The following is a 13,256-nucleotide window of genomic DNA, read 5'->3' as shown; positions in this document are numbered from 1 at the left end:
AGCCGAGGAGAATAACAGACAACGTGCAGTAAACGGTAAAACCGTTAGCGCTACAAACCAGTGTGTTCCTAATGAAGACAACACGTTAAAACCACATGATAAGACACACCGAATTTCAATATCAAGCAGCAAAACGAGCCCTTTTAATAATCGCTGGAGGCAGACAAACCGGCGCGCTCATTTTTGCGTCAAGAAAAAGGTCGATAATAAATAATAATAATAATAATAAAATCTGTTAAATTGTTTAAAAAAATTTTTTTAAACTGCACATGCAGGACCAACTGCTCTATAAAAGTGATATATAGTCAATCAGTGAGTATCAAAACTTTATTCAAACGTTATTTGAAGGCTGAGCAGTACATGTCAGTACCTTTTATTAGTTTAAAATCCAGCCATAGTTATTTAAGAGTGCTACTTTTCTTTCTGAAATGATTTCAATGTGTGTTTCAGCACTTCAGAACATTTCCAGCACATTTTAACATGCAGCCTATTACCGTTCGTATTGCATAAGAGATTTAGGTTTAGTAGCTCTCAGCCACTTTCAATTTTAAAAAGCCTTGAATGAAAAAAAGTTGTGTTAAATTATCCTGTAAATCATTCTCATTGGGATATGCAATGAAAAAAAAAAAGTCTCCCTTCTGAGCTTTCACACAACTGGTTGTTAGCGCAAAATAATAATTGGTTGTCAACATTTGTGCTTGACCATATTCATTAAAATATTTCCTACAATTTCGATTCATGTATTTCGCTAATATGTCCGGTAGTCTTTTACATTCATCATGCCCCTTTAAAGGTTAAGCCATAAATACCACCATCATTATAAGAGGCTATTCTGAGTTATATGTCTCTAAGGGAGCCATGATGACGCAATAAGGTTAATTATATCAATTATGGCACTCAGTGTCTGTCCAGATTTTCTTTGAGAAAAAAAGAAAATGCCAATTTGCCAGAAGGTGCAAATTGTTCATGTATGGCATGCCTCTTATGCAGTGTATAAAAAGCAGGGGCAGAAAGCTTTTGGGAAACCGAGGCAACCCGACTGCAAGCTGACCCGGCACTCACAGACGCTGCAGACATGTGAGCTCTTTGGTGAAGGTGATCGGGTGAAGACGTTGAGGCGCTCTGAGGAAGACTCTGTAACGTCTCTGTGTTTGTGTTTCACGTCCAGGTTGACGGTATTGGCTCTGATGACGCTGCTGATGGTCTCGGTTGAGTCGGACCTCTCAAATGAAGAGTGGAAGTCTCTGAGCAACCCACAGAGCAGGACCCTGGTGAGTCGGCTGCCATTTATTTATTTATTTATTAAGTAGGCAAGTGGGTGTATTATATTTCATTTACATTCAGAATGCATTCAGAATGCACAGGATTACTGGATTTTTTCCCCTTCACTGTTTTTGACATTGTGGGCTATGTTTTATTTTAAAAATAAAGTTTATAGTAAAAAATACTATAAAAAAATACAGTTTATTAAGGTGTGTATTTTATTGCTCTTTATCTCTTTGCGTCTTCAGATTTAAAGTAAAGTGTGTATTGTTAAAGACTGTTAAACACTGAGTCATATCCACTTCAGTAGTGCTTACATAAAAAAAAAAATGTTTTATTCCTATCTATATTTATAATATTTATTATTTGTTAATATTATTTGTGTAATATAATAATTGTAGTAAAATGGTTTTTATAGAGGGTTCGTTCATTTGAGTTTATTCTTAAAAATATGCATATATATATATAGAGAGAGAGAGAGAGAGAGAGACATTTATTTATTTATTTATTTATTTATTTTCCCTTATTTATGGAGTGATAAAAAGAGATATGCAAAATAATCTTAAACCCCTTATAACAACATTTAGCTTATAAACACTTTATAAAAACTTTATATAAATAAAAATGCTTTATAAATGCTTTATACAAAAGTCCCAATTTCACACAAAAGGATGAGATTTTTTATAATCAGGATTCAGAGGCAGAATCTAAAATTCATATTTATGGACACACATGTCAGACAATGTGTATTGTAAGCTTTAGGTATTATTTTGTTCTTCTAATGCAAATATTAAAGTAACACGCTGAATTGTAATTAATGTCGCCATTTCTCTGACCAATATTTTGACAGTTTTTCCGGATCCTACAGTCCTATCTTGAAGGCAGAGAGAGTGAAGCTCAAGCCATGAACAGGAAAACGAGTGTGAAGGAGAACAAAAACAGCAATGTGGAAAATATTGGTTATGACAAGTACGATCTCTTTCTTCACAATGACATTTATGATGTTTAGTTGAAGAGTTCACTTTTAGTTTGACCGTGTCTAACATGTTAAATGGGTATTAGATCTAATAGCTTGAGAAATGTTCATGCTTGTAACAACTGACCAATTTTTCTAAATATATTTCTCTTCTAATATGTTTTCTGTTATAAATGTTTTACAAAAGTACAAAAAACAACTAGTCGATGAAAGCTAAACGTGTCATTTTGTGTTTACACGCAAGTAATAAAATTGTGTATTGCTTATTTCAAAAGTAGAATTCCTCTATAGTTGAAATTGTTTATTTGTTTACTAAATAAATAAGTATGGAAACAGTGGAATGAAAATGAAACGAACAGTTGTTCTTTGTGAATTATGTCTGGTCGAATATTTAAAGTGCTCTTTTTTTATTTGCATTACATCCTTCATTTTTGATAACAAAAAAAAAAAAAACATCAAAGAAGCAGACATTATCTAGAAAGCTTGAAAGGCCCCCTTTTTATTAAAATAAACTATTGAAAAAATATTATATATATATATATATATATATATATATATATATATATATATATATATATATATATATATATATATATATATATATATATAATGCTGATGTATAATCTCTAGAAACGGATCTATATCCAAATTATTTCTTATACATATATCATATATGTAAATATATACGTTTCTAGCTGCTGAATGAATGAATGAATGAGAGACAGTGGACCTTCATTATGGAAGTGAGACGAAATGAAATGAAGAGTGACTCTCTACAACACATCAAGTTATCCAGTAGGTGGAGACATGAGTTTTCTTTTTATATTAACACACAAACCCCAGAAGAAGAGCGGCAGGAGGACAGAAGAGCACCAGACGATCAGTTGTGTGTGTGTGAAGTGAATGTGTTGTGAAGGTGATTATGGATGAAGTGACTGGAGCTCAGCTGATCGCTGAGGCGCTCAGATCTCAGGTCTGTGTTGAACCGTCGTGTGCTTCTTTTCTGGCTTCTCTATCTTTCTCCTGCATATTTTCAAATAGTCTTGCAAAAGCAGTTAAAAAAAAACACCTGTCCTCTAGCAATTATTCACTTAATGTGTATATAGAGTCGTAGTATTACTTTCTATGCAACACCGCCTGCTGTACTCTTGAACTTGGACAGTGTGGCAAAGGTGCTGCGCATGCGCGCTAGCGCTGAATTTAGACTTCACCAGGGGTTAATGTGATCATCTACATGCGATTAACATTAATGCTTTGAATATTACATAAATATGTGTAAATTACTATTTTCAAAATATTTAGTTTCTTATGTTACGTTACGCTTTATATTGACTATAGTATCAGACTGTTTAATGTGTTGTTTATTCATTTAAATAAAATTGTATTTATTTATTTTTGTCTTTTTTTAGCTTAAATTAGATTTTTTTATAAGTTCTAATCATAGCATTGATTTTATATATTATTTTAATGCATTATTTATTCATTTGTTCTCACAACCTATATCATAAAATATGTTTGATATCTTCAAAATCAGTTTTGATGTATTTTAATCAACCTTTTTTTATTTTCACCATTTTTATTTGGATAATATATATATTTTTTCCACTCTTTACTCTAAAAATTCACATGGACCCTCTAGCAGTCTTCTTTTTTTTCTGGGTGGTTTCCAACCCCCATTTGAAAACCTCAGCTTCTTTTATAGTGCCTTAGATTACCAGAAACGACTTTTAACAAATGATTATTCAACATGTTCGTGTGTCTATTAGCTGTGTCTTTAACTCTCTTTAACTCCATGTGCAGAATGTGGAGTACATGTTTGGCATTGTTGGTGTGCCTATCATCGAGGTGGCCATGGCCGCCCAAGCAGCAGGCATCAAGTATGTTGGCATGCGCAATGAACAAGCAGTAAGGTTTTTTTTTAACTATATATTCCTGTTTCATTACGCTGAAGACTGTCTGTATGTGTGTGTTTTCAATGCATGGTCTTTCTCCTAACAGGCCTGCTATGCTGCATCTGCTATTGGGTATTTGACAGGACGGTACGAATACGTCAGTGTTTCTCGGTGTTACTTTTTTCTGCTCCTTTTTTTCTATGAAGTTGCGTTTCTTTTTCCAGGCCAGCCGTGTGTCTGGTTGTGTCTGGACCTGGGCTGATCCATGCGCTCGGAGGAATGGCCAACGCTAACGTGAACTGCTGGTAGCTCTGCACTGCTGAACTGACCTGAGATTAACGAGAGGTAATGGGCAGTTTTGATGCTTTTCTTCTCTTGCTTGAATTTAAAGGCCTGTCATTGTCGTTGGCGGCTCGTCTGATAGGAACCAAGAAACTACAGGAGCGTTTCAGGAGTTCCCTCAGGTAATGTTTGCCTTTGATTATAAAAACTGTTATTGTGGCACTGATGCGAAATTGATTCCTTAAAGAGATACTTCAGCCTAAAATGCACATTTTGTCATTAATCGCTTACCCTCATGTCGTTCCACCCCCTGAAAAAAAGCTTAGTTCATCTTCAGAACACAATTTAAGATATTTTGGATGAAAACTGAGAGGCTTGTGACCGCCAAGTAAGCAACACCATCAAGGCACAGAGGAGTATAAAAGAAGGCTGCCCTCAGTGCTTTAATCTGAATTTATCAGTGTACGCTATTTGTGTCCAGCATATAGTCTCCAAAGTGGTGCTACGGCGATGCGGAGGGACAAACTGTTGAATAAAAGTCATTATTACAAAAAGTATTCTCGTAGGTTCATTACGTCATGATTGAACCACTGATGGCGGTATTTTGATGATGCCTTTAGTACTTTTCTGGACCTTGTCAGTGTGTTTTACTTGGCAGTCAATGGGTCACAAGCCTCTCGGTATTTAACTAAAATATCTTGAATTGTGTTTTGAAGACAAACAAAGCTTTTACTGGTTTGGAGCGAGAAGGGGGTAAGCGATTAATGACAGAACGCACATTTTTGGGGTGAGCATATAAGCAACAGATGTCAAAATCTTGTTTCTCACCAGGTTGAAGCTTGTCGTCTGTATAGCAAGTTTTCTGCTCGACCAAGCAGCCTTCAGATGATACCAGCCGTAGTCGAAAAAGTAAAAATAGTTTCTTTGTTATTATGACGTGTCACTATTACGAGAAAAAATAGTTTAAAATGAAATGTAAGAAATTATGTTTTTTAAATGTTGGCAAAATATACTATGTACTGTGCAATATGATTTAAGTATCATTAAGATACTATTATGGTTTTCGTTTTTGAATTAGATTTCATTTTTATTTTTTCATCCTTATATTTAAGCACTTTTTTTAGGCTGTAAGGAGCAGCATTTATGGCCGTCCAGGAGCGTCCTACATAGACATAGCCGGAGACATGGTGAACGACAAAATAGACCGGGCCAATGTCAGGTGAGCTTAAAGTACAGTTAAACACTAATCCTAGCAATGGATAGCTTTCTATCTTTGTTTTCTGTTGCACAATAAAATGTGTCTTCATTTTCCTCTAGGTTTGTTTCCTGCTGCCCTGCTCCTCCCGTGAGTCAGGCTGACAGCAGAGAGATCACACGGGCCGTCAGTCTGCTCAAAACGGCTCAGAGGCCTCTGATCATCATCGGCAAAGGTGAACCGAATAGAACTGAGTGACCAAGAGTCGTGGCATCTGGAACTGGTCACAGCTGGAACTGATCAAAGCGATGTTGAACTTTGATGTGCTGCAGGCGCGGCTTATTCCAGGGCAGAGAAGGAGGTCAGGGAGCTGGTGGAGGCCACTGGGATCCCTTTCCTTCCCACGCCTATGGGGAAGGGAGTACTGCCGGATGACCACCCTAACTGCGTCGCTGCGGCCAGGTCCAGGTGTGGATGTGTCTCGAAACGATCTTTTAAAAACCTCCTTTTGATGGACCGCTGTGATGCTCCTCTTTCTTTTCTAGAGCTTTATTGCAGGCTGATGTTATAGTGTTGCTGGGTGCCAGACTCAACTGGATCCTGCATTTTGGTTTTCCACCCAGATTCAGTCCCCATGTGAAGATCATTCAGGTTAGTTACGCCCCGGGCAGTGTGTTTTTGCAATAAAGACTTGACGTAAATGGTCTTCGGTTCAGCTTCAGTGTGGACACTTGTGCAAATTTAGGTGGATCTGTGTGCTGAAGAGTTGAGTAATAATGTGAGAGCTGCATCTGCTCTACTTGGAGACATAGGAGCCGTGGTCAGGCAGGTAAACTACAGTATAAACTCATTTTACTACACTTAACGCTTTTTCTGCATCTGTAACATGACGTTCTATATGATCTATGGGGTCTGTGAGTGACTCGTAATGTCCTATTTAAATCCACTATGTTTTGAAGCATTTATTCCCTTTTAGTTGCCATGATTATTATGTCAAAATGTATAATTTACTCTTATTTTAAATATACATTTTTTTCTATGTTAGTGACCTCTTAATCTTTGACTTAATCTATAATATATAATACTGAATCTCAATGTTATTAGATAAAACTGTACTTTCGTATGTTAAAGGGCTGATGTATGAATTACTTTCTTCTTCTGAAATCAAATGAAGATTTTTTTTTTTGATGGCAGCATTTGACCTTCATAGTATTTTAGGGATGTAAAGATTCATTCAACTCACGATGCGATACGATGCACAATACTGATTTCACAAGAGTTTTCAGTACAATGCATTATTTGTTTTTTAACAAAATGATATTTAAGACATTATACATGAAATGGTGTCCTCCTATTATTGCTAGGTCCAAATGATGCCAATTTCTTTCAGAAATGAAAATGTCAAAAAACAAAACTAAATAGACATTTTAGAGCAAACACCAAATCAGATAAATAAATACATAACACAAATATTTAAACAAATCTCTTCATATAAGCAAACTAAGGATTTGCCTGTGCTCTTTCTATTTCAATGGCTACCATCAACTGGTTGGTTACCAGCCTTCTTCAAAATTTCTTCATTTGTGCATCTAAAAGAGTTTGATAAAGTTTTGAAACAAAGTTAGATTGATACAATTTTAATTATTGGGTGAACTATCCCTTTCATGTGCTCATTTTTACAGTTTAATATCGATAAATAGCATAAAAGGTATTGAAAGTCATGTTTTGCATGAAATGATCCCTTATATTTCTCTTTCTGCACTGTATGAAGCTGTTGGAAAGCGTCAGATCTTGGAGATTTCCTTCAGATTCACAATGGTGGTCGACACTGAAGGAGAAAATGACTGCCAATGCTCAGATATCAAAGGTGAGCTTGTGTGACGTTAGCATGAACTGCTCGATGTAATCAAATAGCATTGGTTGCTTTAATGTCAACATGTGAACTGTGTGTTTAACATTTATTGGTATAAAGTCAACCATTATTATCGTTTCCCGCAGGCTCTTGCTCTCCAGTCCACTCTTCCCATGAACTACTACACAGCGTTCCACCACATTTCTGAGCTGCTGCCCAAAGACTGCATCATAGTTAGTGAGGGAGCGAATACTATGGACATAGGCCGCACCATGCTGCTCAATCATCTCCCACGACACAGGTGAGACATTGTCCTCCCCCTCATTTCACAGCTGAACAAGAGACGATAATTTAATAATAACTGCAGTTTTTATCCCTGTTATCAAAGAACACCAATTAGCGGTCCATATCCAGACCTTGAATTGGTTCTAAATGGAACCCAAATGGAAAATGTCTTGAATTAAATAGTTTTTATGTTATTTCTTAACACAAACGAACATACAACAGAAAACGACGTGTACTGATTGTCACGACAATGGCAAAATTTTAGGCCGCTCTTATGGGACATTTTAAATGCGGAAACGGTTTGTGGCTGATGATTGAAATCGAAAACTGTTATTGCGAGGTTACTCAAAAACTATATGCTGTGGTTACAATATTATGTTTATATTCAGAGAAAACGGCTTGGTTGTATGTACGCCACTAAAAAAGCTCTTTTGTTATGTTTAGATCACAAGAAAACCACTTTTATGTTTAGATCATGGAAAAAACGGCTTATGTTATGTTTAGGCCATGATTAAAAAAAAAAATTGTGGTGAGCACAAACCAAAAAAAATGTTTGTAAAAGACAACTTATGTTTAGAAAACAAATTTTATGTTTAGATCACACAAAAAACACTTTTGTTATGTTTAGATCACAAGAAAGCCACTTTTGTTATGTTTAGACCATGACCGAAAAAATTTGGGTTTAGAACTCAAGAAAATTTGGAGATCAGATTTTTTTTTAAAATATAACTTTTATGTTTAGCTTGTAAAAGACAATTTCTGTTTAGATAGTGAGAAAAAACCCATTTATTAAGATAACTAGCAATCGTTTATGTTTGGATGACAGGAATAGGAACTCGCTTTTCATTTTAGCCACACAACATACTGTTTTTTTGTAAGATTCTTTGGACTTTTCCTGGAAATGAATTTCGAAGAATGTAAAGTACCATAGTTTAGATACCAAAGCTGTGTGATGTTGTTCAGAGGACTAACCTGAATGTTCTTTACAGGTTAGATGCTGGTACTTTTGGCACTATGGGAGTGGGTCCGGGATTTGCCATCGCAGCAGCGTTGTTGGAGCAGACACAGAAGAGTGCTCAGAGAGTGGTGTGTATCGAAGGAGACAGCGCCTTCGGTTTCTCTGGCATGGAGGTGGAGACCATGTGCAGGTGAATGAAACGTCCACCTACAGCTCCAACTGTAGGGCATTTGTGCATTGTGCGGCATAATAAAATGTTTGCTGTCGCTATAAACACTGAACTTTTTTATTATTATCATCAATAGGTATAAACTGCCAGTCATCATCATAGTAATCAACAACAATGGCATTTACAGTGGAGTGGATCCAAAGACATGGAAAGAGATGGAAAAGATGGGAGACATGACCACCATGTGAGTCTAGAGCGTTAAAGGAAAGTCTGGGTTTATTCTGAGTGCCAAGGCCAAAAATACTTAAACGAGGGTCTATTTTCCCCCCCTCATGTGATGTGTCAAGGCAGGCCAAAACAAAGGTCGTCAGGGCTCAACTCTGTCCCACAGTCTCTGGTTGGGACATCCCGGTTTTAAAAGGTTTAAAAGTGCAAATATGAAAATATAGAAAAACTATAAACCGATAAATAACTAATACGGTTATAATATATTGTGCATCCCTAGTTCAAACTAATGCAGAAATTTTGAATGTTTTATTTTACAGTTTGTGAACTTATGTGTATTTACAGTGTACTTCTGGTAATGTCAGGTAACTACATAGGGTGGGGTAAGCAATCACTCATTGTTATTGCAAGTATATAGTATGTACATAAGTAACAGAACTATATCAAATATCTCATCGTTATGCATTTTTACTCTATATTTTTGTTAATATTTTACAATAAGGTGCCTTTTGTTAACATATTAGTTAATGTATTAACTAACATGGACAAGCAATAAACAATGCATTTATTACAGTATTTCTTCATCTTTGTTAACATTGGGTAATAAAAATACAATCCTTCATTATTAGTTCATCATAGCTCACAGTGTATTAACTAATGTTAACAAACACAACTTACGATTTTAATAATGCATTAGTAAATTCTTAAAATTAGCCTTAACTAAGATTAATAAATGCTGTAGAAGTATTGTTCATTCTTAAATCACATTAAATAATGTTGTTCAGTAATATTAACTAATAAAAGTATTACCTGTCTATCTTCTACTTTTAATCCCTCTTCTAGGTGCTATTTTTTTTTTTTCTATGCTTCTGGTCAGACAGGATGTACTTCTCCTTTTTGACAGTAGATGGTAATATTAGCTTTCCTGGCAGCATATTTAAACATACAAATGCATCATCCACAGTTTAACACTTGGATTAATATTTTTTTATCATTTTAAATGGAATGTTTGTCAGTTCGACATGATACAAGATTATCTATACAGATTTTCATGACATATTTCTTGTTACAGATTTTATTTTAAGCGATGCAAGTAGCCTAGTAATATGTGTGTGATGCTAATACAACAAACTGCTCCATGTTGAAACATTGGGTTTAACTGCAAACGCAGTGAGACAAAATCGCTCTCAATAAGGTTAATATCTATGAAACCCAGCAGCTATAAATTCTTGTACATAAATCTTATCTGTGTGTGTTTTAGTGCTCCTCCGGTGACGCTGCTGCCAGAGGCACGGTACGAGCAGGTGATGAGTGCGTTTGGGGGTCGTGGGTATCTGGTCCGAACGGTGGAGGAACTCCGCAGTGCACTACAGGAAAGTCTGAACAACACGCAGATTCCCAGCCTCCTCAATGTACTCATAGACCCGGCTTCAGACCGCAAACAACAGGTACTTCTCACACACACAGCCTTACCTTATAGATCAATCAGCTGGAATATCATTAACAATTGAGAAAACTACTTAATTTGTATATTCTCATTTTAATCGTATAAAAGCTACTGAATCATATTTAATAAGCAAACGAGGCCTCGAAATTGTCAGCATGATCAAAACTTTGCTGTTTGTTAACATGAGTTAATGCACCATGAACTAAGGCGAATAAACAATGAATAACTATATTTTTATTAAGCAACATTCGCGAATAGTAATAGTGTAACAAATGCTTTGTTTATTGTTTGTTCGTGTTTGTTAATACATTACAATAAGGTGTCATTTATTAACATTAGTTAAAGTATTAATGGAAATAAAGCAGTCTGCTATACTGTTATACTGATATCAGTGATTTACAAGCTTTTAGAATTTAATACATTAAAAATGTATTTTTGTTCCATTTGGGCCGCTGAATAAAATTCCCGTATTCCTGTATAGTTGCTTAATGAACCCTGTAAAGCCTGTCATACACAATAATACTGAATCTAATATTTGTTTATTAAACCTTTAGACCAAATCTAAAACTTTGCTTTGACAAATTCGACAAAGCAGGTGTTATATAGATTATACTGGTAAACACTTCCTTTTCTGGTCTTATTAGCATGCATATTACTAGAAAATGAGTCATTTATTTGTAGTAATTAAGAACATATTAATGTCTTATTCTGCATAATTATATTCTACATCCCTAATCCTACCCTGTACCTATACTTAACTATTAATAAGCAGCAAATTAAGGGAAGAATTGTAGTTAATGGTAAATAAGTGTTCCCCATTCCCTATAAGTATTAAAGTATTATGTATATAGGAGAATATGTGGAGAATTTATGTATTTATTTTTATATTCTTACCCCCTTCCCCCTCTGCATGCTCACAGATTAAACATAACTGACCTTTCTATTCTTGAAAGTTATGAGACCCCCGTTATTGAAAGTTGTGACCCTCTTTGTTGTGCCGGATGTATCCTGGCAACCGCATGCAGGCATATTGAAGGATTGAGTGTCACAGCGGCCTGGAAGACTGAGACTCTCTGAGCATGTCACACTGACACTCAAAGGGCTTCCCCAACGATGAATGGAAACTTTCTAGTGTTACAAAAGCGTTTTGAGATAAACAGGATCGACTTCAGGGGAGTTTATTCATGCGTAAGCGCGACTTTTTCGTCTTTAATGCTCCTATCATAATACGAGACTTTGTGTTTATCTCCTAGGAGTTTCCCTGGCTGACACGTTCAAATCTGTAGAGCCGAGAGAGATATCAGATGAGATCGGATCATGTCATGATGACCAACTCTTGTTTCTTTCAATACACTTGGTTAGCTTACTGTAGGTGGCACCATTTCCTATAAAAAGAAAGGCTGTGCCATTGTACACTTAGATCTTAAATCTCTACTGACTGAAGTTAATTTCTATAGAAAGAACTGGAATCTATAAGTACCTAAAAGGAAACATCCCTTAAAAATAATATGTCTGGAATCAATATTTCTTTGTTTCAAACCTTTTGAAGTAGATTTTCATGTGCATTTTAACAACAGTTCATAGGATGCCTCAGGAATACTTGGTATATTTAAATACATTTATTTCATACGCATAGGCATACTTCAACTTGTATACAATGCCCTTTTTTTATAATAAGTTTAAATGTGTTTTAATGTCACTAATGATGAGGATTGTATGATCTTTGATTAATATCGGTCTTTAAATCCAAGATAAAGTATACTTGCTAGTTTCACTTTAGAATAGTAAAATACTTTAGTATATCTTTACCTGGACCTTAGCACTACATCTGCACAATTAAAGTGCATTAAGCACAAAATTAGTTGTTCCAGTTCAGCAGACTTTAATTATACCAGTTTAGTATATTAACACCTTTTTTTCACAGACAGGGCTTAAAGCCTAATGCCAGACTAAATTATAAGCTTGAGCTGTTTCAACTCAAAGAAACTCTCTTTGACTGATATAAAAATATATCAGTGCATTTCTCAAAATGCACACCTGGCTTAGTCTAAGCTTGTTTGTGAAGCCAGGCCTAAAAGTACAAATTTGTAGTATACTTAGCATGAAATAAATATTTCAGATAAATGTATTTTTCACTGTGGGAACGCATGTGGCCATGTCTCTCAAACTCCGCAAAAAAGTATTAAAGAAGCACCATGAAAATTACTTTAGTAACTGTTAGCAGAATATGGGGCACAAATCATAGAACGTAATTATTCATATATATATATATATATATATATATATATATATATATAATATAAACAATTTATCATTACTGTGCTGCTTTAGCACAGAGCAAGAGAGCGTCTTTTCCTTGGCTTTGACAGATCACAGCGTCTTTACATTTCCAGGTGTGGAAATGTTCCCAACAACTTTACATCTTTCAAAAGACTTATTAAAAGAGCCTCTTTTTTTTTTTTATGGCCAAAAGCAAAAAGCAGCCAAAAGTTGTTTAAGTTTGTTTTGTAATTAAAGTTTTTTTAATCATTGTACACAAACAAAAATGGCCTTACTTGCTGTGTGTTATTGTATAAAGAATTGTAATTTTTAATAGCGCTTTAACAAATATTTTTCTAATAACTTCACAATTAATGTAATTTGATGTCCTTTGAAAGATTATGTTTCAAGGGGAAGTGATGGACAATTAAAATGCGCTTCATAAGAGCCTGT

At 35.2% G+C, this 13,256-nt stretch overlaps 2 protein-coding genes across 2 annotated transcripts; both read left to right on the top strand.

The window, feature by feature from the left end:
* Nucleotides 1-955: 955 nt before the first annotated feature.
* On the top strand, nt 956-2,591 carry LOC122361049 (uncharacterized protein C2orf66). Its single transcript, XM_043261989.1, has 3 exons — nt 956-1,077; nt 1,169-1,271; nt 2,114-2,591. Coding segments are annotated over exons 1-3 (264 nt in total). The 5' UTR covers nt 956-1,075; the 3' UTR covers nt 2,273-2,591.
* Nucleotides 2,592-3,087: 496 nt separating this feature from the next.
* Nucleotides 3,088-13,250, top strand: hacl1 (2-hydroxyacyl-CoA lyase 1). The gene is made up of 17 exons (XM_043260858.1): nt 3,088-3,212; nt 4,040-4,144; nt 4,238-4,278; nt 4,356-4,436; nt 4,523-4,595; nt 5,245-5,322; nt 5,538-5,632; nt 5,731-5,843; nt 5,941-6,076; nt 6,154-6,259; nt 6,354-6,437; nt 7,380-7,475; nt 7,607-7,761; nt 8,735-8,893; nt 9,009-9,116; nt 10,359-10,545; nt 11,798-13,250. Exons 1-17 carry the CDS (start codon nt 3,162-3,164, stop codon nt 11,828-11,830), a joined length of 1,701 nt encoding a protein of 566 aa, XP_043116793.1. The 5' UTR covers nt 3,088-3,161; the 3' UTR covers nt 11,831-13,250.
* Nucleotides 13,251-13,256: the final 6 nt, after the last annotated feature.

Source organism: Puntigrus tetrazona, chromosome 16 (assembly GCF_018831695.1).
Source record: "Puntigrus tetrazona isolate hp1 chromosome 16, ASM1883169v1, whole genome shotgun sequence".
Taxonomy (NCBI): domain Eukaryota; kingdom Metazoa; phylum Chordata; class Actinopteri; order Cypriniformes; family Cyprinidae; genus Puntigrus; species Puntigrus tetrazona.
The sequence above is the reverse complement of the archived record's forward strand: the minus strand, read 5'-3'. Positions and strand labels throughout refer to the sequence as shown.

Excerpts from the sequence above, each read along its gene's own strand:
- LOC122361049 (XM_043261989.1), top strand. Across the intron at positions 1,272-2,113 it reads ACCCACAGAGCAGGACCCTG|TTTTTCCGGATCCTACAGTC; the intron begins GTGAGTCGGCTG and ends ATATTTTGACAG.
- hacl1 (XM_043260858.1), top strand. The coding sequence starts at position 3,162 with ATGGATGAAGTGACTGGAGCTCAGCTGATCGCTGAGGCGCTCAGATCT. Across the intron at positions 5,633-5,730 it reads ATAGACCGGGCCAATGTCAG|GTTTGTTTCCTGCTGCCCTG; the intron begins GTGAGCTTAAAG and ends ATTTTCCTCTAG. Across the intron at positions 7,762-8,734 it reads AATCATCTCCCACGACACAG|GTTAGATGCTGGTACTTTTG; the intron begins GTGAGACATTGT and ends TGTTCTTTACAG.